This window comes from Prunus mume, linkage group LG2, assembly GCF_029339155.1.
Source record: "Prunus mume cultivar Tortuosa linkage group LG2, ASM2933915v1, whole genome shotgun sequence".
Lineage (NCBI taxonomy): Eukaryota > Viridiplantae > Streptophyta > Magnoliopsida > Rosales > Rosaceae > Prunus > Prunus mume.
The window spans coordinates 26,703,275-26,728,437 of NC_142699.1; the positions used below are offsets into that span (position 1 = coordinate 26,703,275).

The following is a 25,163-nucleotide window of genomic DNA, read 5'->3' on the forward strand; positions in this document are numbered from 1 at the left end:
TCATGGAGAGAGTTGTGTGCGTTGAACGCTTAATCCTAAATATGAATTTGGATTTTGGACTAGACTTCGGACCCTAAACCCTGAACTCTCGTTACATAAGTAGTTTACATTTTCCTTTGCATGAACTGAAACTTAAGAATTTGTTTTCTTGGTAAGAAAAAGAAATCCGACCATGACCCATTTATTATTATCTTTTTATACAAACGATAATCTACGTTAATCTAATATAAACTATGGAGATGGAGATTCAAACTCGAGTGCAGAGTGAGAGAACATCTACTTGGCTAAGTTCATGTCTGCTAACCGATTCTTCATTGGTTCAGATCTGACATAGTATGTGTTGTAGGCTAGGGCTAAGACAAGAGATAATATTTTTGGGCAGATACGGTTAATTCTCGAAATTCTTTTGATCCACCTATACATGACTCAGATAAAACGACCGACCCATTTTTCACTTTTGAAGTCCTCGTGAAATGAAACCATGGCTCAGAATCACATTTTATTGGGTCAGCAGCTAAAACCGCAATAAAGAAAACGGAGGTTTTATTGAAGGAGACAGTAGCTTTACTTGCAGTGAGTTGCTCTCTCTTTTCTGTCCCTCTCATAAACCTTAGTGAGCAGTAAGGGTCATAAAGGGATAAAAGAATGACGGAAGCAGAAGGAGGCTAGAGGTAAAAGAGAAGCTTCGAGCTCCAACGCTCACTTTGGCCAACTTGGAAAATCGGGGCTTTTTTTTAATTTTTTCAATAAATAATATAACCACGCGGCTATCCTATTAATTAAAAAACAAACAAAAACACCGTAGTATAGCCCCTCGGCTGTTAAAAAAAATACAATACACATATTATACACGTACATACATATTTTTCATGTTTAATACACGTATTTTTTACAAATTTTTAATAATACACATAAAATTCAAGTATTATACACATAATTTCATGTATTATTGAATAAAAATAAAATATATTTAAATAGTATAGCCTCGCGGCTATAATGCAGTTTTTTAAATTTTTTTAAATTAATAGTATAGTCGCTTGGCTATACATTGTAAAATAATCTTATATATAAAGCAAAAGACAGAGAATGGTGAAACATTCAAAATACCATAAAATGCCCTTGGTTAATCCAAACATTAAGAATTAAAGTTATTAATTAAATGAGGATAATATGGTAAAGTCACACTTTCTCATATTTAAAAAATTAAAATTAAAATTAAAAGAAAAATCAGATAATTAATCCTATTTTTACAGAACACAGCTACCCATTATCTTTTTTAATTCTAAAATAAATTTTAATTTATAAAAATTAAATAAATAAATAAATAAAAGCCTTTCCTAGGCGCAAAAGAGTATTCCTTTTTTTTATTATTATAAATAATTATACGCGTAAAGGACCCAAATAACCCGGGAATAGCCTATACTATTTTGAAAAATACGCAATAGTATCGCCGCCCGACTATACTATTTATAGATAAAAAGGTGCGCAGTGTCACAATAGGTATAGCCGTGCGGCTATACTATTTTTAAAAATAAAAAATACAGAATAGCCGCGGGGCTATACTATTTAATTAAAAAGAGGACCAACGTGTCAAAAATAGTATAGCCACAGTATAGCCGAGCGGCTATACTATTTTTAATAAAAGAGATACCGTGAAAAATATGTATGCATATCTATCAGTTCAACAAGAATCATATATATATTCTTTAGAAAGCGTTCTTTCGATCAATTCAATCTAGTTAATTGCAGGATTGAAACAAAAGTAATTATAATTGGCGTTGGTGATGTGTTGACGTTTTATTAGTTTTGACAGCAACAAGCGGGTAAAAACGACATGCAAGAAAATAATTCCTTAATTCTTCCTCAAGTTTTAAGAGTGTATAATTACACTCTCTAAATCATTAGGGTAAAAAATTTAAGCAAATACCATGGAATGTCGTCTCTTTCTCTCATTGTTTCACCCAGGAGGAGAGAGATATGGGATCAGGCACACCAGGAACAATGTTCTAGCCTCTTCTCTGTTGGATCAAGTTAAACTTTTCCGATTAATACTGTCTTGTCTAATTAGATTAGTATTGTTCCGGCATTTTCCCCTTCAGTCCACTTGATCGATTTTTCCTGCAGTAGCTTCAAAACCTGTGTAAATGGAAAAAGGAAAAGCCAAGTATGAAGCATTGTTCAAACAGATGCAGCAAGTAATTATGAACCAATCTTACCAATATTCGCCTGCGAGATCCTTTTGAGATCTCTTCCTCTTGTGTCTCAATGATGACCTTAAGACACATGATTGCTGACGAGAAGACAACAAATAATTACAAATAACAAGAAAGAAATTCAAAGAATAACTAGGAACATGAGAACGTTCACTTACATGAGATTCCAGAAAATGAAGAAATTTGACACTTCAAAAGACAAAGACACATCGCCTCCTTGGCACCATGCTCTTGCAAGCCAAGCACTATTTCACCTTGTGTCTCAACGTTTCTGATGACAAACACACAATAAAAGAAAAAAAATTAACATTGTGGGATCCTATACACCACCATTAACCAATATCCACAGAAAGTAGAAACACACACCACAACGAAAAGGATGCTAACCTTGTTCTAAGAATCATTTCCTTTGACTCTTCATCCACTTCGGGTGCCTTTATTGGAAAAAATTTCCCGGCCACAGAACAATAGAATCCATAAATTAATTTTAAAAAGGGAAAACAAACTATAATGCGAATTCTACACTTAAAAATTGATATCTTATATTTTTAGCTTCGTATCCATAAATCCGAAACCGAAATTGTGCAGACAAAAATGCTAGTTGCTGATAAGAAACTTTGCTAAATCACTATGTGCAGACAAATAAGCTAGTTGCTGATTAGGTAAATACCTATCCAAATGAATTTATGCTATTAATTACACTTACAATCCAGTTACACAGAAACTCTTAATAGTATGAAGAGAAATCAGATGCAATTACAAGATTTGGAAACTGTAAGGACTACCTTTCAAGGCCTGTAGATATTGGGCTTGGAACTTGGCAGTTTCAGTCTTCAAGCAATTCTCACACTGCAGACATATATTATATATAACCAAATTATTAATCAGAATAAAAATTTTGGGCATCAAACAAATTAACTAGAAATTCAAATTTCTCCGCAAGGTCATCCATGGTTTACCTCTTTTCTTCTCCTTCCACAGACCTCTTTTCAGCTCTTCGAAAGAGATTTAGCGAAACTTTGTCTGACAATTGAAGAATACAAAAGGCATAAAATCCAAATGCCTAAATAGTAGCTGTTTGAACATTTCATATAAAGCTTAAAAATAGATGGTTCATTAGGTTTCACTAAATTAAATTAAAGATTCATAATGTAAATTCTATCAGAACTAACGCAAATAAGCAAGTGATCCGATTTGGCGAGCTGAGGCTCGGTCCTGCGCTTCTTGTTACTCGCTTTGGCGGTCGACATTGTTATGAGGCTTCCAAATTATAAAAAACCGTTTTTTAAATGTTAAAATAGTAAAACCATTTTTTTTTCTTTTTCTGAAAATAATAAAACCTTCCAAGTGAGGACGCGGAGTCCGTGTTGTACCAGAATTCCTATAGACGTTAGGGTTACGCAGCCCACTAAAGCCTATATAATGACCCCGTCTCTTTTCTCTCTAAATCCCAATTACGCAGCCCAAGTGGCAGTTTTAGTTTTCCCCTTCCGAGCAAACACAGTCATGGACGGCGGCCTTGTGTCTCCACTTTTGCAAATCCACCGGCCAAAGCCAATCAGTATGTTTTTCCTTTTTCGTTTAATTTAAGGGTTTGTGATGAAGATTATGTGCGATTTAATTATATGCCTTAGATTTTGTGTATGATAAATTCCCTATGAGAATATCCTCGCTTTGGTTCTAGTAGAATTTCGAACAATATCCCACCACCTCTAGATGTTAGGTGGAAGCATGTTGCATATGACATTTTCTCCATGTATCATTGTGTGCTCTGGTAAAATCAAAGTGTTGTTTTAATATTATTTTTGTTGGTGTAATTATAGAGGATATATATTATGCCAAAATTTTGAATCGGTTTTTGAAGATAATTTTTTCCATTTAAGTTATTTTGGTATGTAGATGATATTTAATAATATTGTTATTTGTTGATGGATGTCATTCCTTCTAACTTCTTTGGCATCTTCACCTTTCTTCTTTTGTATTTAACAATGTAATTGCATGAAAACAGGTAGGGAAGAACTTATTGGTAAATTTTTGATTTTAGGGACAAAGAAAAAAAGAAAAAAGTGCGCCTACATCTTCTCTATTTACATATATTCGTTTTTTTTAATCTCTTATAACATAACATCTATGTTATGCCAAATTTTGATTCAGTCTTTGAAGATTTTTTTTTTCTCTCCAACCAATTTATTTTGGTGTGTGCGTGATGCATACCCGATATTTAACACTATCGTTATTTGTTGATGGGATCATAAATGTCATTCCTTATAACTTCTTTGACATCACCACCTTTTTTCCTTTTTGTATTTAACAATGTAAATGCATGGAAACAGGGAGGGGTATTGAATCAAAGGCTGTTGAATTCGAGGTTGTTGAACTTATTGGTAAGCTTTTGATTTTAGGGACAAAGAAAAAAAATGCGCCTACAACTTCTATATTTACATATATTCCTCTTCTTCTTTTTTAATCTCTTATGACATAACATCTATACTATGCCAAAATTTTGAATCAGTTTTTGAAGATGATTTTTTCCAGCCAAGTTATTTTGGTGTGTGCATGATATAGCCGATATTTAATAATATTGTTATTTGTTGATGGGATCATAGATGTCATTCCTTCTAACTTCTTTGACATCATCACCTTTTTTCTTTGTGTATTTAACAATATAATTGCATGGAAACAGGTACCAAAGCTGATGAATTTGAGATTGATGAATCGGAGATTGATGAATCGGAGATTGATGAATCTGAGATTGATGAATCTGAGATTGATGAATCTGAGATTGATGAATCGGAGATTGATGAATCGGAGACTGATGACTCGGAGGCTGATGACTCGGATTCTGAAAAACTTATTGGTAAGCTTTTGATTTTGGGGACCAAAATCAATCTCTTATAACATCTATGTGTTTGTTGTTATTTTATGTAATGTGCCAACAATACTGATTTTTTAGTTTTATCATCTTCATTCATTCATTGTTTTAAAAATAATAATAATAACTGATTCTTTTTATTGCTTTTATTGTATTTAACAATGGATCAACATATTGCACACAGGTCGTGAATGTCAGTTTTGTTTAAAGGTGGGTGATCACTTCTCACAAACATGCTCATACAGGTGTCATGTCCCAAAGAACGCAATTGTTGGCAAGAGGTGTGTGGTAGTTTGTAATTTGTGTGGTTGCCTCTTTAGAGACTCATGTTGTGGCATTTGTGGCCAAAGCGATGGATTTGCAATTCTTATGAACTGTTTACATTGTGGGAAGATAGGTGAACACTTGATGTCTATGTGTCCGAGCCGCGAGGGGAAACCTTCTTGTTTTTCTTTGGACCCTTATACTGGTTCTGTTATTTCCATTTAAGTGGTAGAGAATGGAGAGTTAATGGTACTCTAAAAGTTAAAGCAAAGATTAAATGTTAATTTCAATTTCAACAAATTTTTAGAATTTTCATTTTAAATGTTTTTAAATAATTGTAATCTTCGTAGACTTGTAGAGTAACTCACTTTATGAGTAGATCTCCTGCAATATTTAATTTGACTCCTACATGTGGCCCTGTATCCCTATGTTGTATGAGATTGACTGCATACACCAATAAATCACCCAAGTTTTAATTGTACTTACTGGTTCTCTGTCATCTGCTGCTCAGGTGGAATTTGAGCCACCTTTTCCTCCTTAGGTGTACCCTTTTTCTTGTTGCTCTTTTTATCCTCTTTATCCTTCCAACTCTCTACTCTGTTCTTCCAAATTGGACTCCCATAGTCATCATTTAATTCTTCAAAGATAACAAAATAAGATAATTATAAAATATAAAAAAAACGAGACAAGGGACTAAATCAAGCAAGAAACAGAAATATGACTGACCACTATCCACTGCAGACACATTGCTGACGTGCCTAGCATGAATTCCGATATCCTGCTTAAACAAAGATAAAAATTCGCAAGCTGTAAGAAACCTAATATTCTTAAACACACTTGAGTATAAACAAAATATTAACTCATTTTAATGAATCTATCAACTATAAAAGATAATAATAATAATAATAATAACAATAGTACTAGCTCAGCAACCTCAGCCTTATCCTAAATATGAAATGGCTTTAAATGAATGAGGAAAAGTGGAGTGGAATTGGGGTGAAGATGAAATTTGAAATTTCATATTGCTAAAGCATTTTGCTTAAGAATTTGAGGTGAGAATTATAAATTCATGGAGAGAGTTGTGTGCGTTGAAAGCTTAATCCTAAATATATATTCGGATTTTGAACCCTAAATTCAAATCCAAAGGTCTACACCTAAATTATGGATCACAAACACAAACTTTCTATACAAACGATAATCTTTTTATACAAACGATAATCTATGTTAATCTAATATAAACTACGGGGAGGGAGATTCAAACTCGGGTGTAGAGTGGGAGCACATCTACTCTAGCCAACTTGGCTAAACTCATGTCTGCTAACCGATTCTTCATTGGTTCAGATTCTGACATAGTAAGGGTTGTAGGCTAGGCCTAAGACAGGAGATAATATTTTTGGGCCGATACGTTTAATATTCTCGAAATCCTTTTGATCAACTTATAAATGACTTAGATAAAACGACCGACCCATTTTTCACTTTTGAAGTCCTCATGAAATGAAACCATGGCTTAGAATCACGTTTTATTGGGTCAGCAGCTAAAAACGTAATAAAGAAAACGGAGGTGTTATTGAAGGAGACAATAGCTTTACTTGCAGTGAGTTGCTCTCTCTTTTCTGTCCCTGTCATAACCTTAGTGAGCAGTAAGAGTCAGTAAAGGCATAAAAGAATGGCGGAAGCAGAAGGAGACTGGAGGAAAAAGAGAAGCTTCAAGCTCCAATGGTCACTTTGGCCTCCTTGGACAATCGGGGTTCTTTTTATTTTTTCAATAAATAATATAACCATGCGGCTATATTGGATTCCTTTTTTTAAATAAATAGGCTATACGATAGCCGCTCGGCTATACTATTGATAGATAAAAACGCATAGCGCCAAGTCACAACAAGTATAGCCGTTCGGCTATACTATTTTAAAAAAAATAGAAAATACCCGAGTATAACCGCGGGGCTATACAATTTAATTTAAAAAGGGACCAATATGTCAAAAATAGTATAGCCGAGCGGGTATACGATTTTTAATAAAAAAAATACCGTAGTATAGAAGAATTACTGTCAAAACTATGTATAGGAGTGGGCATCTTAAACCGAAATACCGAAACCGTACCTTAACTGCACCGTACCGTACCGATTTCATACCGTTTCATTTGGTACCGATAGATATTCGGTACCGTACCGTACCGTACCAATCGAGTATGGTATGGTAGCGGTATCAAGATTTTGATACCGGTCAATACCGTACCGTACCGAATAGTACTCTATTGAAATATAAATTTTTTTCATTCTCTCGCTCTCTGTCTCTCGCTTGCCTTTCAATTTCTCAAACGCTTTTGTCATTTATGTTTGGATTGTGTTTGTATTTTTGTAAGCCATAAGGCATAAGTTTAACTCTTTTTGATTGTAAGCCATAATGCATGAGTTTTAACCATTTGGATTTGATGAATATGTTGATGGATAAATATTGATTTGGTTGATTTGGATATTGAATATGTTGATTAGGATTTGGATATTGAATATGTTAATAGATATTGAATATTGAAAATGTTGATGGATATTGAATATGTTGAATCTTTGAATTTGTAACTTAGGCATCACTTATTTTGGTGTTGAATATTGAATTAGTTCATTTTTTAGTTGTATCATTTTGGTACCGATACCGTACCGATACCGATTTGGCATGATGCAGTGCGGTACAATTTTGGCAAACCATAATACCGTACCGTACCATACCGATTCAAATTTCCGGTATCGGTAGCGGTATCGGACTCAATACCGTACCGTACCGTGCCCACCCCTAACTATGTATGTATATCTATCAGTTCAACAAGAATTATATATATATTCCTTAGAAAGCGTTCTTTCGATCAATTCAATCTAGTTAATTGCATGGTCGAAACAAAAGTAATTATAATTGGCATTGGTGGTGTGTTGACGTTTTATTAGTTTTGACAGCAACAAGTGGGCAAAAACAACATGCATGGAAATAATTCCTTAATTCTGCCTCAAGTTCAAGTGTTTATAATTACACTCTCCAAATCATTAGAGCAAAGCAATTTAAGCAAATACCATGGAATGTCATCTTTTTCTCTCATTGTTCAGCTCAAGAGGAGAGAGATATGGGATCAAGCACACCAAGAACAACGTTCTAGCCTCTTCTCTGTTGGATCAAGTTGAAAAGAGCCTGCTTTGAGGCCCAAATAAAAGGCCTTGTAGTGATTTAATTTGTATTTTCGATAGGTGTGTCACTGTTGGAGCTTTGGCTAAGCCCAACAAAAAGAGATTAATTTGCCCTTGTAATGTGACTTCTAATCAAGTCATTGTGCTCTTAATGGGGAACTGGCTCAAATTTAACTAAAAGATACAATATAAGAATGAAGACTTCTTGATTCAATCCATTTTAATTGGAAATTTAATGGAATACATCTAGTAAACCTATAATCTGATAAGTAAATGCAAAGAGGAATGAACCAGCCTAGCAATTAGGACTCGATACCAAGCTTTGGGTTTGCCTTTATTTATAGGCTCCTTAGTTCTTGAAATTGCATGCTTTGGTGAAGAGATGGTTGATTTGATTATGTGTTAGTCTTTTCTTTGTGGTTTAAACTGGTAAACCACTACATTGATTTCTGCACTGTTGATAGTGGCTTGTCCAGACATGGCCTTTTCTTCAACGAGTTGGCGTAGTATAGCTTCATGTTTCAGTCCAAAATTTGTAGGAAGCAAACAATGATTGAAAGTCCAAATCCAAACACAAAGCTATACCCCAATATGTGCCATAATTAACCACCTCAACCTACAATTTTATTGCTATGTCTGGTTGCAAGTTAGCAAAAAATAGGATCATACTTGTATTAGTATATCATTTTCTAATCAATTGTTAGAAAACTAAGATAAAATAAAGGAAAGAGATGGAAAGACAGCAGCACTCAGAAGAGTTAGAATGTAACAATACTAAACTCATTTTATTGAATCTATCAACTATAAATAATAAAAATTAAAAATTAAAAATAAAATAAAAAACTAGCTCAGGAACCTCAGCCTTATCTCAAATATGAAATGACTTTAAATGAATGAGGAGAAGTGGAGTAGAATTGGGCTGAAGATGAAATTTGAAATCTCATATTGCTAAAGCATTTTGCTTAAGAATTTAAAGGTCATAATTATAAATTCATGGAGAGAGTTGTGAGCATTGAACGCTTAACCCTAAATATGTGTTCAGATTTTGAACCCTATATCCGAATCTAAAACTCTACACTTAAATTATGGATCACGAATACAAACTTCATATTTAAATTTGACTTGGACTAGACTCTAGACCCTAAATTCTAAACTCTCGTTACACAAGTAGCTAGACCAGGCCCACAAAGTGTGTGGGCTGGGCAACGACATAGAGCCCTAAAAAAAATGGGGCTTCTTATAAAACCCTATAACCAAAGAGTTATAGTAGCAAAAAAGACCTTTTATATGTGTAACTGATGCTTTTCGGACTTTATTCTAAAAAAATTTGGGTCTTTTTCTTTACTTTTCATATAGTGAGTCTCTTTTACATAAACTAACAAACTTAGCACTTAAGCATGAAACTTTTAATTTTAATTTTGTTCAAAATGAGGTAAATGTTGATTAAAATCTCAATTTTTATTTTTGCCCAGAACCATCCAAATCAATGGACAGGCCATGTAAATAGGGTAAATTTCCTTTGCATGAACTGAAAAAAGAATTTGTTTTCTTGGTAAGAAGGAGGAATCGGATCCTGACCCATTCTTTATTTGTTCAGATCGTTGGCTGGGCTTAAGACTGGAGATAATATGTTTGGGCCTATGCGTTTAATTCTCAGAATCCTGTCCATCCAATTAGCATGAACCGGATAAAACGGCCCGACCCATATTTCACTTTTGAAGTCCTGATGAAACGAAACCATGGCTCAGAATCACGTTTTCTTGGGTCAGCAGCACAAAAACTTATCGAAGGAACCGGAGGTTTTATTGAAGGAGACAGGAACTTTACTGGCAGTGAGTTGCTCTCTCTCTTTCTGTCCCTCTGATAAACCCTATTGAGCTGTAAGAGTCAGTAAAAGCATAAAAGAATGGCGGAAGCAGGAGGATCAGATAAGGCGGGCGCATCGGCAGGAGGGGGAGTTGAGTCGCTGAAAGATAAAGGAAATGAGCATTTCAAAGCAGGGAACTATCTCAAGGCCGCTGCACTCTACACTCAGGCCATCAAGCAAGACCCTAACAACCCCACTCTTTATAGGTACATATATTTACCGCCTCAAAAATTATTTTTGTTTTATTTGTTGGTTTTCTAGTTTTAAATTTGACATGGGATCAAAATGCCATTTTGATTGGTTGGCCACACAGTTTACTTGACTTATTCACCTGGGTTCTTATTGAATTTGAATTATTTTGTTAATTATTTCGGTATGGACATGTTTTGTCATGAATTTAATAAGTAGGAATTTAAAGTTGTGTGCTTTCGTTTATGTAGAAAACAGATGAACTTTTTCTGTTGTTCACTTTGTTTATGTGTGTCCTTTTGAACGCTCCCAGGAGAAAGTTGGCATCTTCATTTCATAATTTGCACATTGCTTATTATGATGCCTAGGCTGCATGAGTATTCTTTTATCCTATTTTCCGCTCCACGGCTACGGCAGCATTTTGTAGATTGTATGAACTTCGAAGTTACATGAGGTTCAGAGCTGATATACAAGCTTGTTTGTAATTTAGATTTAACCATGGTTATGGTATTCAGAAGCAAAAAAAATTCCCTTTCCACCTTACCAGAAGAAATTCAGGCACTTTGGTACTTAAGATTTATATTCTTTCTTTTTTCTTTTTTTTTGGTATAAATTTTTTAAGTGAACTAAGATGAGATGATGGTGGCTTCAACGGGCTGGAATAGATGCCCTTTTTTGCCTGCACTTCGGTGGCATAAAAATTCTACATTCTGGAATATTTGAGCTAAGAAATGGAACTGTTTCCTTATAGAAGGTTAGATTTTGGCTTATTTGTGTGGAAAAGTATTCTGAGATCTTATGTAATTTGAAGTTTATAGAAGAAAGTAAGGCCATCAGGAATAAAAAGGGATATAACTGTATTAAAAAAAACTTGTTGGGGCAAGAATATCTACTTTGGTACCACATTCGGGCTGTCTAAGTCTGATTATGGCCTTTTTATTTCCAACTAATGGATTTGGATAAAACCTGTCCATTATGTCAAATCCTATAGTTGGTGTCATGGTCTGCAATGTACAATTCTTGCTTCAATTGCTACCACATTCATATTCTTTTTAGCATTAGTTAAAACAAAGGGCTGCTCTGTGAAAAAATGTAGAGAAAGCATATGGTAGCTAGGACTGATTTGTGAATGGGTTGGTGCGCCTGCTGCTTTCCCAATTGCAGAATGATAATCAGTCAACTTTCTTTATGTATATTCTTCATTATTTTGTTTATATGCTAATATTGTTTCTCTTGCTCACTGGTATGTAAGGATGTTCATGCAAACATGGAAGGTTGTTCATAAAAAGTAGATAGTAGTAATAAACAATTACAATTTTCAAGGAACAAGCTGTCTTGGCTGAACTTTCCCATGTAACATTGTATGCATGCTGTACTGATGCATTTCCTTTCATTTTAATGTTCCATTGTTGGCCAGCAACCGCGCTGCGGCATTTTTGCAATTGGTTAAGCTTAGCAAAGCCCTTGCTGATGCAGAGACCACAATTAAATTGAACCCCCAGTGGGAAAAGGTAATGTTGTTTTATTTTTCTTAAAAAAATTCCTTTTCTTCTCAACAAACTTTTACTTTTAGAAAGCAAAATATCTTGATTTTCATTATTTCTTCCTTTAAAAGAACCTTTTTGATGCATCTACAGGGATATTTCAGGAAAGGATGCATATTAGAGGCCATGGAACAATATGATGATGTATGTCTAGAAGTTCTTTCACTCTTCCCATTGTTGTTGAAGGCCTTTTGGACAAGACCACATGATTTTAGTTTTCTGCTACTGATATTCATACTGTTCATCACATGTTGTAGGCTTTAGCTGCATTCCAAACAGCTTTGCAATATAACTCACAAAGCACAGAAGTATCAAGAAAGATAAAAAGGATTTCTCAGTTGGCGAGAGATAAAAAACGTGCTCAGGAGGTGGAGAAAATGAGATCCAATGTTGATATGGCAAGACAATTGGATAAACTGAAATCTGAAATGGTGAGTGCATTGGCCAATCAAGGATTCATGATTCTCTATGACTTTTGTTCCATATTATTCTGCATTTTATATGGCGTATATTATCTTTGTGCTTGAGTGAGAAATATTATCTCTCAGTCATTTTTCTACGTTATTCTTTGTTTGTATCTGCTTTTTCTTTCTTTGCCTGAATGGTGTGACTTGCAACTTTCATATATCAAGTTTCCTTAAATCCCTGAACTGTGTATGCGGGTAAGATATTACTCATTAATTTCTCAGCAGCTTATATAGAGACTTTAATGGATCACCTGCTCTTGAATTGTTTCAAATTTCAATCAGTCCTAATAAGAAGGATTAAGTCACTCTTTCTCTTTTGCAGTCTGGGAAGCGTGGATCTGAAGAATGTTGGGAAGACATGTTTGCTTTCCTCGTTGAGACAATGGAGACAGCTATAAAATCATGGCACGAAACTTCTAAAGTGGAGGCTAGAGTTTACTTTCTCCTAGATAAGGAAAAAACAGACACCGAGAAATATGCTCCAGCTGTGAATATTGATAAGGTGTTAAATTTAGATCTTTCACTTTTCAAAATATCCCTTTTCTGATTGATTGAAAAATAATTTCAATGTATTTGGTTATATGACCCCTTCTTTGCTGTTGAGATAAAACGAGTTATTGCAACCTCATCAGATTATTACCTCATATTAAGTATATGTTTTTTGAGCCATAAACCATTATTCTGAAATTGTTTTTACCTAATCAATGCTTACCTGTTATTCCAGGCCTTTGAATCACCCCATACGCACAGCAGTTGTTTTTCATTTCTTAGGCAGTATGCTGAGGACTCTTTCTCCAGAGCAGCTTGTTTGGTCACTCCCAAAAGTATCATGTCTTATCCACAGGTACATTTAACTTCAAGTTGTGTCTCACATGCCTAAGTCTCTGTATCCCTGCGTGCATTGTATTTGTTTGTGTTCAAGATTTGAGTTAATATTTGGAGGTTTGACCTCTGGTGTGGGTTCAAGACTTCAAGTTGTGCTTTGTGTGCTTAAAAGGCTTTTGCATGGTGATTTGCATGGTGCTTTTGGGCAGTTTAAGTAGTTATTATTGGTCTCTTTAAAATAAAAAAAATAAAAAAAAAAGGAAAATAGTCGATTGATCTGTTTCAGATTTCACTAGCTGTTACTGGTCCTCCATGTGATAAATTCAACTTAAATTCGCAGATGATTTAAATTCAGGGCAGAGTGATGACTTATTGAATAAAAGGAATTTTTAGTTAACAAAGAGGTTTTAATCATCAAATACTTTTTGCAGGTTTGGAAAGGTCAGGGATCAAGGAAATGGAAACATGGGCAACATGATGGTTTCTTTGTTCAATTTGAGACCCCTTTCCTGCGAAAGCTGTGGTTTATTCCTAGTTCTAGTGAACTAGGCCAGACATTGTGCAGGTCTATCTCTCTCTCTCTCTTTCTCTCTCTCTCTCTCTCTTCTCTCTCTCAGTGTCAATTTGTAACTACGGATGACTTTTTTAACTTGATTTTTAAAAGTACCAAGAATGCTTCATCAGTACTTAGGTTATACGTGATGGTTACATTTCTTACCACCTTGACGCTTTAGTTCTAATGTTGTGTTCTCTCTTTAAAGTGCAAAGCCGTAGAAATATGGTCCCTTTTGCTTTTAAGAGAATGAAGAAATGGAAACTTTGAAAGCATATGGATGTGGAAATACCAGTAGGAAGTGGGTTTTTATGTGTTTTAATGTTTGTAAGATGCTGGAAGGAAAATTTCAGGGAAGCAGGCTCAGTGGGCTTGCTCACTTAATATTGTCTAAATAACCTATTATACAAGACCTTGCTGTCGGAATATATGATCACAGCAACAATAGAGTTTTTATATTTGGTATTATATTTCCTTTAGGAGCTAGGTAATCTAAATGTTTGTGCCTCATTCAGGGATCCGGAGGATTTAGACATCGGTGCCCACGAATTGATTCCACGCCTATTCAAACAGTACAATTCATAGATGCCTGTATTTGCATTTTGGAGGAAAATCTCAGGCCCATTTTAGCGAGAGATACAGCCTTGGTGACAGTCTTTTGCCTCATTTTGCAAGGTTTTCTTTCACCCTGGTAATTTGCAGGATGGTGCTTTTCATAATCATAACATGCATTTACTCGAGGTTCTGTTTCTTTCTAAAAAAATTCAAGCCTTTTTGTTTTGAGTGGTTGAATTTTACCGAGAGATTCCTTAGTGTGAGGTTGTTTATCCTGTTTTTCCGATGTAACGAGTAGTTTGGCCCTTGAATTAAGTTGGGTTGTTTCCAATAACTACTCTGTGTCTGTTGCTTATACAGTGAAAACTTGAAATTAGGTGCCAGTTTATTTTGTAAAATTCTAAACAGCAATGTAACTGTTGAATAGGTCATCTATTTTGTTATTAATGCATGAAAGTTATATATTTGCTGCCCATTATGCTATATGTATGGATGGAATTTTAGTATTCTAATGTGAGTTACACAATTGTTCAAATTTTGTTGATGGATGCATAATCCATGTTATGACATTTCTTTATGCAAAAATCATTATGAAGATCTGAAACCCAGGATATGGACAAAAAGGGATACTTGCTTCAAACGAAATCACTTTCCAGTTATAATTCCAAAGCAACTAGCGTCTGTGGTGCTTCTTGTTTCTTGTATTTTATGGTGTGTTATGTTTGTAATATGTTATACTTCTATGTCAGGATTTGTTCCTTTTACTTGCCATGCAAATACCCAATTATTTTATTTAGAAGTATCTGCCATGCCTGATTTGAGACATGAGAAGGATTAGGAAGAGCAGTTGGAGCATTAGAGAGAAGCAATTGATTCTAATTAGAGACATTACAGGAGGGGCTGGGGACAGAGGAAAACCAAGCCACTAAAATCTCCACAAACCACATGCCTCGAATATCATCTACATTTTTCATAATCTCAATTTAGTGTAATAATAATACATAAGCTTAATTCTTATTATCTCCCTAGCTATGCCTTCATCTGCAAGGAAACCCTCATTTCTCCCACCTGTGGATCAATCAATCAAGTTACATATATAGCGGTTCTCTTTCTGTCAAAGGCGGCTGCCACACATATAATTGAGGTCAGACCCATTTTAGTATCAAAAACTTTCACCCCTTGATTGATCATCACAGATTAGACATTGTCATCTTTTCTGTTTACTTCAATTTCTCCTGGATTGGGTTTGCAGGTGTGCAGCATGAAGTTACATGCTGATACAGCCTCTCCCACTGTAACATAAATCCATTCCTGACCAATTTTCTCGATGAACTTGGATTTCTCAAGCTTCTTAATCACCTCGCTTCGAGGGTTTGCTAATACAAGCTGATAGATCAAAAGAAAGAAGGAGAAGAATATAAATATAAGCACATGATCAAACAAACATATGAACTAAACTGCCCAACAACACTAGTCAACCATAGTCCATTATAAAAGCTTGAAAGAGTTAGAAGTGATATGTAGTTTCATACCTTGAGACCCTTTATGTCAACATTTTTCTTGACCTCTTCAAGCATGCTGATCCCACTGGTATCAATGCTGCCTACAGCTGAAATTTGATTTTAATTTTAGCAAGAGTAATTATAAAGGTCAGTGCAGGAAATAAATTTCAATTTGTGACTGCTGCAGAATGATCACTTACTGCTAAGGTCTAGTATAACATAGTGTAAGCTTGTTTCTCCAGAAGATTTTAGCTTGTCTTCCTCCTCATATATCCATCTTGAGATCCTGAGAACCGAGATTTTAAGCAAAGGTTAATACTCTACAATGCTTGACGATAATATGTTTTTCGTAAATTTCTTTTCTTAATTGTGCACTTCAAGTTTACCTTTCCCGTAAATAGTTTGCATTGGCAAAATAGATGGGTGCATCAATTTGAAGAATGAGAATTCCTGGAATGTTGTTTGCATCTGGGTATTGATCAATGCTTCTGTAAATCGATGAGTTTGGAATGTTGCCTAAAGTAAAAGTCCTTGGCCTAGCTACAAATAGCAGCACCCTTAGCATGGAAACTGTAACCTGCATATCCAATATATCAATCAGAAATGTCTACGCAACACTTTTTTCTTATGACAAAGAAAATAAAAGAAAATATGTGTCTACTTACTGCAATGACTAGGCCAATCTCAACACTGCCAAAGACAACACCAACATATGCACCTAGGCACACAATGCAGTCCACCTTGTCTACTTTCCAGAGGTGGATTACAGCTTCATAATCAATGAGGCCAAGCATGGCGGCCATTATAATGGCGGAGAGCACCACAAGTGGAGTGTAGTGGAACAATGGCGTCAAGAACAACAGTGTGAACATCACTGCAGTTGCCATTACAATATTCGACACGGCAGTCTTGCATCCTGCATTGAAGTTCACAGCACTTCTCGAAAATGGTCCTGCAAGTGAAAATCAGTCATGAATATGGATTAATGGTTCAGGTGACAACACAATCACAGTCTAACAAGAGAACATTTCCTATTATCTACATTTCAGAGCTGTATGTACCGGCAGTCAAGTAGCAAGAAGTGCAAGAGCCTGCAATGTTCATCATTCCGAAAGCGATCATTTCTTTGTTACCATCAATGTGGTAGTTCTTGAATGCGGCGAAACTTCTTCCAACAGCTACTCCTTCCTGCAAATTCACCACCACAACCCTAGCAATATTAGCCTAAACCCTCCCTCATTGTATTGATGGTTTGGGATGCAGTTAGTGAGTTATGAGTGAGATTTGAGGAGTTTGGGGGACTTACAGCAAGGCCTATGACACCAGTGATTATCCCAGTTTTAATGGCTGTTGTAAGATATGGTGACCCAAAGGCAAGCTCAGAAATAGATGGTGGGTTCAACCCTTTCTTAAGGTGCCCAATCTGCAAAAACAAAGCAAGCCTGTCATTATAAAAAATAAAATATAAAATATAGTGCCTCTAATTAGCCTCAAGTGCGTTATACATATTAATAATACTATTTGCATCACATTTACAAACGATCATCAATATATTCAGTAAATATGGTACAAATAGCATCACTGTACATATATGTTAGATGAAGAGTGAGATACTTACTACTTGAACGCCATGTTTTTCAGCATGGGTTACAAAAACCAAAATGCTTCCCAGGATCACTGAGCACAGTGGGGCCATTGCGTTTATCCAAAAGAAGGCTGGTTTTCTCTTGCTCTAATTGTCATCAACATAAATTCATCACCATAAGTACAAAAGCTAATATTTTACTGGAAATATAGCAATGTTAATCTCAACATAAAGAATTGTCATTCCTAAGTCCACAAAATAAATAAAATAAACAGGTATGAGGATGGAAATGGTAATAGTTTTATTCCCTGAATCGGGTTTGGGAATGGGAATTGGCATTCCGCCCATCCCACCTTATTTGATATTTTTATTGCATCATAAAATTTTGAGTGTTTTAATGTTTTTAAATTAAAATAAAAAATAAAACGCCAACTGGGTATATCATAGTTTAAAAGAAATGAACTTCATCTAAATGTTAATTATTTCACTAATATCTTTCGTTGAAGAAAAGTTACGCAAGGGAACGTAAAGATAAGGACAACTCACTATAAATTTCTTGAATATTTTACTTTCTCTATGGCTCCAACTTTTGTTTTAAAAAAATCTATACCATTTATAAATGCTAAATTCACTAAAATTGTGAAGCATCGAAATTTAAGTCGTAACAGTTGTGTTTTTTTTTTTCTAATTTTGTATCATTATGTTATTAGACTATGAATTTGAATCATTGATTCAGTTGCTTATTGTCTAATACGTGACATACATATTCAAACTGTCTCACATAATCATTTGCAACTTTTATTGTGTCCGAAGAGATCACAAATATAATCCCTTATATTGGGGAAACAAAGTAATTCAACAAGAATCATATATATTTCCTTAGAAAGCGTTCTTTCGATGAATTCAACAAACTTTTTTTTGACTCAAGAGATCGAGTTAATTGCATGGTTGAAACAAAAGTAATTATAATTGGCGTTGGTGGTGTGTTGACGTTTTATTAGTTTTGACAGCAACAAGTGGGTAAAAACGACATGCATGAAAATAATGCCTTAATTCTTCCTCAAGTTTAAGATATTATAATTGCACTCTCCAAATCATTAGAGCAAAGCAATTTAAGCAAACACCATGGAGTGCCATCTACTTACAAAGTATCTTGTGAGCAGGAGAAAGAAGAGGAAACAGCATCCCAGCACAGCACTTTCCCACCTCCACTGCATCATAAACCAGCCATGATATAATATTTTAATGTTCATAAAGGCAAACATATATAAAAAGGTGACAAATTTTTAGATTAGATTAGATTAAAAAGAGAATATATATACCTGGTGCTCTTGGGAAAAGATAGATTTCATGACAGATACAATATCAGTCTCATGAGTGAAGTGAACCAACCCAAGTACCCCTTTAAGCTGCTGAAGACAGACAACAGTGGCTGCTCCACCCATGAAACCCACTATTGTTGCATGAGACAGAAAGTCCACGACAAACCCAAGTCTGCAAATATACATACAAAACATCATTTCAGAAATTAAAGAGAGGTGCTTCTTGCTTGGTCTTTTTTTATCAAAACTTAATGTATACCTTAAGAGGCCAAGAGAAGCCTGAAAAGCTCCAGCAAAGAAGGTTGATGTGAGAGCCAGCTGAACATAGAGCTTAGGGTTCTCAGTAGGGCTAACCACCTTCCCCAACATAGAAGATATGAGAAGCGATGCAACCGCCACGGTACCAACTGCCAAATCCTTTGAGCTTCCCAGCATGGCATACACCAATGGAGGCACAAAACTCGAATCTGCATTTATTTTCGAAAAAAATAATTTCACATTTGTCTTTTGCAAACAAGAGAGTTTGGCAATATAAGATACTAATGATGTTAAACTGTGAATCCGAATCATCATTTATATTGATTCTTGCCTGAATGTATAACTCAGATTCAGAGTTGAACAACATAAGTATTTGTATGACAAGAAAACATTGCCCTATAATATATGCATATATATAGCATATGATTTTTTATTTCCAATAGATCTGGATACTTACATAGGCCAATAATTGCGGGCAGGTTGGCCAAGTTTGCATAGCTTATCCCTTGAGGAACTGCAAGACTGGCAATGGTGATTCCGGCAATGAGATCAGATTTGAAGAAGTCAAAGGTGTAGCGAGGAGCCCATTCGAGGATGGGCACAAAGTGCTGCAAACCCAGCACAAGTTTTCTAGACGTGGGCTGGTTCTTAAATTGCCTGAAAGGGTCATCAGGAAAGAAAGTCTCTTTTAGAGATGATTTCAGGGCCTTCAAAAATGGTTTGGCTGGAGGAATTTCAACGCGGTGTGGGCATTCATAATCTGCGTTACCCATTTCACCTCAGAAAAACACTTGAGCTAACCAGAGGGAGCTAATTAAGGAGCTAGATGATCAAGGTTAAAATGCTTAGTTAGCTCTAGCAATGAAACTCTTGGCGAGCTGGGGGTATTATATAAGGTGGTGAATGTGTTACTTAAGAGAGGGAAATATGGAGGGAAGGATCTTTGAGTGCGTAGCGGGACCCACATGTGGACTCAATATTTTCCCAGTGACTACAGAAAGTTTAATATGCATTTTAAATGAAATGCTGCAGTTAGGAGGGATCACGTCCACTTCGGGCTGAAGTGTGCCTCCTTCTATGTTTGCTAAGACAGTGCTCACTTCTTACATCTAAATCTAAAATGATTAGCTGTTGTTGAGTTTAGTCTATGCGTTTTTTATTTTAGATGTAGATTTTTTGACATTTATTACACTTTTATATGTCTTACACATCTGATTTTAGCTAAGTTATGCTATTTTACACTGTCACACGACTCGAACAACTCCATAGAATTTCTTTTCCTCTAACTACCACCACCTTGTTGCTTATTAGGCTCTTGGTCAGCAGCTCTCGACATCGATCACAAATTGCAGCAGCTCACCACTAGGAATATGTAGTACACGTGGTGCATTGTCATTGGGTTGGAGAGTCGTCAAGCTCTACACATGTGTTAGGTCACTGATTTGAGGGACCTGAGTTGGAGGTTTAGATTTAGAGAAGATCCGCAAAAAATAATATAAAATTAGCACTTTTGGAAGTTGAGGATACAATAATTCTTGAACCCCATTATCATATGATTATTAGTCACTATTATTAAGATGAGAATAATACGAAATCTAGTTGCTTGCAGCTGTGCTTAATCTTTAATTAGTCGGCTAAACAAGTAGTACTAGTGCTTGTGCCAAACAACGCCCCCCAAATTTGATACAGAATGTTTTAGATATTTTGGAACGACCATACCACCTTCCCAATATTAATTCGAGTATTTTCCACGTAGCAGTGCTACCTCAGAAGGGAACATTAAGAAAAGGAATTTGGATTTGGATTTCAATGTGTCAGCAAATACTCTTGCTTTATGTTTAATAATCTAAATTATACAAATTAAACGCAACTCAGATTAAATGTTAAGCAATATTGTTAAGAGGTTTTTTTAGCAATGCCCACTAGACGTTGTGTCACTTTGTCCTATGAACTTTCAATTTGGTTTTGAGCTCCCTAATCTTTCAAAACTTGTTCATGTGCCCCATTTTGTCAAATTTAGGCATTTTCATCCATTCAAGTTAATTAATATTTAGTTTGACCAACTTAAAGCTTAATTGACTTGACCAATTCTTACTTTGAATGGGAATTTCATAGATGAAAATGGGTGAAAATGGTGATTTCATGGGTGAAAATGGTGTCTGAGGGGAAGAATGGGTCGAATCAATTACGGCTTAAGCACTGGCGGACCCAGAAATTTTTTAGCGGAGGTGCAATATTGACTAAGTATGAAAATGGTTTTTCGGAATAATCATTTTCTCAAGATAATTTTTGGCAGCTTTTATTCCTTATACATCAAATAAGAAAACTTGATTTTATGGGATTTTAGTATGAAGTATATATTGACTTAATGAGCTATCATTTTTAGCCTAAATCGTATTTTGCACTAAAACCGAATTTTCATATTTTTATTTGGTGGGAATTTGATTTTCTAGTATTTTTATTTGAATCCAAATGGGGGGTACTTCCTTATTTACATTGTAAACTTAAGTAAATGGAGTAATATAAAAATAAATAAAAGTAAAAAGACAAAGACATTTACTTAAATGTTGAAAATGGAAATAAGGTCATTTGTACACCAGTTGAGCAAATGGACAATTTAAAGCACCTACAATGATTTTTCCGGTGAAAGGAGGTGCAGCTGCACCTCCTTTGCGCTTAATAGATCCGCCCTGCTTAAGGGAGTAAAACCAAATCCTAACTTGAATGGACAAAAAGGTCCTTGAATTTGATGGAGGAATTAACAAACTTAATAGAATGGGGCACATTGACACATTTTGAAAGATTAGGAGGACTCAAAACCAAATTAAAAGTTCATAGGGCAAAATAGAATAAGGTCTATAATTTGGGGGCATTGCTAAAATTGTCTCTTGTTTAAGACAAAGACAAGACGAGAATCTCGTTTCATAATTTATTATCTCCATATTGTCATATATATACATATATATTAAATTAATTAGCAGAAAAAGATGTTTCAACATCCTTCACCAAAGTCAGGTGGCCATCGCAATCGGCATTATTACATTTACATATAGGAGGGTTCTAGGTGTCATGAAGATTCCTAGTAAACGTTAAACCGATAATATTTTACTGAATCACAAAAAAAAAAAAAAAAAAAAAAGAGAGGGGATAAGATTTTGCTTTAGGCTTTCAAAATTTTAAGATTTATACAAATAATATTATGAAGAAAGGAAAAAAAAATTAGAAAAAACACATTGATTTATGTAGTTGACTTGTGGTCCAACTCAAGTTCTTCCTCCTCCTAAAATTAGAAAAGTTGACCACAGTCGTACAAGATTAGGGTAGGGGTCAGACTCTCAGAGACACTTGTCAACAAGATAATTGTGAGGCTGTTTTTTTAGGTACATACCTACCCTTTTTCTTACATACCAACCTTTCTCCTTTGTTTGTTTCCTCCTTCCGAATCAAGGTGAATCAAATTTGGTGTTTTTTTTTTTTTGGTTGCTATTTTTTTTTTTTAACTTTCGTGCACTTCTTATGACTACAACTAGTTATTTGTACCATATATTATATATGTGTACCATATCTCTAAATAATATAATATGAATATACGAATATGAATAAAATGGTCGGCTTAATTTATGATATTGTGATTATGTTACTTTTTTGGGTCTTTTCAAACTTAATTAGATGCAAACAACATATGTGATACATTTAACATTATTCATGTTTGCTCGAAAGTTGGTTTGACTTCAATGAGAATTTTGTAACATAGACAAATCATTTTCTTTTTTCTTTTTTCTTTTTTTTTTCTTTTTCAAAGAGAACACTCAGTACAGAGAATAAAAGGATGAGCAAGTGTTTATGTGGAGAACCGTTGTCACTAAATATAAGAAGGTTCCTCTGGATGTTGCTCCATGGAAACGTTAAGAATGTACTAAACTTAACTTAATGTGTTTCATGTGGGAGGTAATGATAGCCGAATAGATTTTAAGGCGGCCACAGTCTACAATAGAAACTTTCTCCTTTTTCTTCTTTTTCTTCTTTTTTTCCACAACCCTTAATCATGGCAAGAGAAGAATGATGGTGATATATCAACAAGTCCACCCGCGGAAAGGTCAGTCTCATTAGTCGTCACATATCCATCTATTTTCAGAGAAGATGCTAAAAACTTATCCATAACCCTAATTTCTTTTTGGGATAAAAATGTCAGTGTGCATGTCCATCGTATACTCAAAAATGTCAGTGTGCATATCCATTATAATTAATTTCGATTTTTTTTTTGTTTTTCTAAATTAAGTGTTTAATGGATATGTTGTATAAGTCTTTTTTAATAAGAATCATCGCATCATACGAGCAACATATGATGGGTACATATACGTGGACGTTGCAAATCACCTCACCGGAAAGGTTTTCTTTTTGGGGTGGGAGTTCTACAAGTCTTACTCTTGGTCTGTCAATAATACAAGCTAGATAAGTTTTTCCAAGCCTTGTATTGAAGTCAAGAATATTAGTTTCTTCCTAAGCACAGCAGCATCATCTCACAGACCTTGAAAACAAAGAGATAAGAGAGTTGTTGTTAGTTAATTATTTTAAATCCAGAATCAGAATGATTACTCCGCGTGCATGAATCCAGAAGCAACATATGATGATTCCGATTAACAAAATTTGACCTTAATTAAGCATATATATCAAATGGCCACATAAGAGTTTCACAAGTTGATGACACAACGGATGCAACAAAGTCTCCTCAATAATTGATCCGATTTCATGATGATTATTTTCTATTTCCAGAGCTGCAGTTAAGCTTAATGCATTATAAAAGTAAGCGAATTGCAACATGATTGAAAACATGCTCATCACATGATTGAAAAAAAATACAAAAAGTAGGGTGGGAAAATGTAGAATAGAGGGCAACTTACTTTTGAGTACTTATTCATTGGAACGGGATTGAAATTAGGTCACACTAATCATGATCAGATAGCTTTTTATGGGTTCTCGACTCCCAAATTAAGACATTACAAGTTAAGAACCTCCCCAGAAGAAACCTACTATTTCCCATCTCTCTCTCTCTCTCTCCCCAGAAGAAACCTACTATTTCCCAACTCTCTCTCCCTCTCTCTCCCCAGAAGAAACCTACTCTCTCTCTCTCTCTCTCCCCCCCAGAAGGAACCTACTATTTCCCAACTCTCTCTCCCTCTCTCTCTCTCTCTCTCTCTGTATCATTTGCCACTAACAAAAATCACTGCTCTACGTCATTCAACGATAGGCTCTGTACTTTGGAGATCGACCTCAAGGATGATGTGTGCAATTTGTGGGATTGAAGAAAACTCTATTAAACTAATCATGTCTGGTGCTAATGCTAATTAAGACCATCTTCAACTATGTTGGGGTTAAACTCAAAATTTCCATCTTTCAAAATATAACTATTCTTGTATTGCCAGACTCAAACTGTTTTTTCCTCCAACCATGTAGACTCATAATTTGAGTCCGCAACTTTATTAAACTGTTTAAGAATGGTTAACCGTAATTTTTTATTGACATTATTTTTGTTTAAACATTCATGATTTAATTTTTTGAACATTTTAACCTAAAAAATCCAAAACATAATATAATTTCACTTAAAAATAAAAGTACAACAAAAGGATGTGTATTTATAGAGTTTGGGATAAGTTTTGAAGTTGGATCTAAATTAGATTAATTATATATTTTAAAAAATTGACTGTTGGATGTGATTTTTTCCCATTGAAATTGCGTAGATATAATCTTGGCCATTGATCATATATAGCCATTGCAATTTATTTTTTAAAAAGAACGAAACATATTCCATGGTTGGAACCACTATGTGGGCTCCGGTGGGTTGTAGCCGTGTGTTTTTGGTGGAAAAAAACAAAACAAAAAACCTATATATATAAACCAATATCTTAACCTAAAAATAAATAAAAATACACAATTTTATACATTAGCAACACCAATACGCATAGATTTTATACAAGGA

The 25,163-nt window shown here is 34.9% G+C and overlaps 4 protein-coding genes across 5 annotated transcripts; 2 read left to right on the top strand and 2 right to left on the bottom strand.

Moving 5' to 3' along the window:
* Positions 1 to 1,835: 1,835 nt before the first annotated feature.
* On the bottom strand, positions 1,836 to 3,451 carry LOC103324190 (putative nuclear RNA export factor SDE5). 2 transcript variants are annotated; one of them, XM_089047609.1, is made up of 7 exons: positions 3,386 to 3,451; positions 3,173 to 3,236; positions 2,999 to 3,062; positions 2,601 to 2,647; positions 2,372 to 2,484; positions 2,217 to 2,290; positions 1,836 to 2,136 (listed from the first exon to the last, which is right to left on the bottom strand). In XM_089047609.1, the coding sequence occupies exons 4-7, from the start codon at positions 2,615 to 2,617 to the stop codon at positions 2,065 to 2,067; spliced, it is 276 nt and encodes a 91-aa protein (XP_088903735.1). In that variant the 5' UTR covers positions 2,618 to 2,647; positions 2,999 to 3,062; positions 3,173 to 3,236; positions 3,386 to 3,451; the 3' UTR covers positions 1,836 to 2,064. The 2 variants fall into 2 exon arrangements, with proteins under 2 accessions (XP_088903735.1, XP_088903734.1); XM_089047608.1 differs by lacking the exon at positions 3,386 to 3,451 and having other exon boundaries at positions 3,173 to 3,357.
* Positions 3,452 to 4,287: 836 nt separating this feature from the next.
* LOC103324004 (uncharacterized) lies at positions 4,288 to 5,649 on the top strand. The gene is made up of 3 exons (XM_089047607.1): positions 4,288 to 4,597; positions 4,897 to 5,070; positions 5,270 to 5,649. Exons 1-3 carry the CDS (start codon positions 4,537 to 4,539, stop codon positions 5,572 to 5,574), a joined length of 540 nt encoding a protein of 179 aa, XP_088903733.1. The 5' UTR covers positions 4,288 to 4,536; the 3' UTR covers positions 5,575 to 5,649.
* A 4,616-nt stretch (positions 5,650 to 10,265) lies between these two features.
* TPR3 (Tetratricopeptide repeat (TPR)-like superfamily protein) lies at positions 10,266 to 14,992 on the top strand. The gene is made up of 8 exons (XM_008226038.2): positions 10,266 to 10,592; positions 11,993 to 12,086; positions 12,213 to 12,263; positions 12,377 to 12,550; positions 12,909 to 13,088; positions 13,311 to 13,430; positions 13,843 to 13,976; positions 14,480 to 14,992. The coding sequence occupies exons 1-8, from the start codon at positions 10,426 to 10,428 to the stop codon at positions 14,547 to 14,549; spliced, it is 990 nt and encodes a 329-aa protein (XP_008224260.2). The 5' UTR covers positions 10,266 to 10,425; the 3' UTR covers positions 14,550 to 14,992.
* A 382-nt stretch (positions 14,993 to 15,374) lies between these two features.
* Positions 15,375 to 20,063, bottom strand: LOC103324001 (sulfate transporter 3.1-like). The gene is made up of 12 exons (XM_008226037.2): positions 19,644 to 20,063; positions 19,188 to 19,395; positions 18,929 to 19,100; positions 18,752 to 18,817; positions 17,640 to 17,753; positions 17,328 to 17,444; positions 17,083 to 17,209; positions 16,687 to 16,973; positions 16,408 to 16,598; positions 16,222 to 16,307; positions 16,052 to 16,128; positions 15,375 to 15,905 (listed from the first exon to the last, which is right to left on the bottom strand). The coding sequence occupies exons 1-12, from the start codon at positions 19,957 to 19,959 to the stop codon at positions 15,717 to 15,719; spliced, it is 1,950 nt and encodes a 649-aa protein (XP_008224259.1). The 5' UTR covers positions 19,960 to 20,063; the 3' UTR covers positions 15,375 to 15,716.
* Positions 20,064 to 25,163: the final 5,100 nt, after the last annotated feature.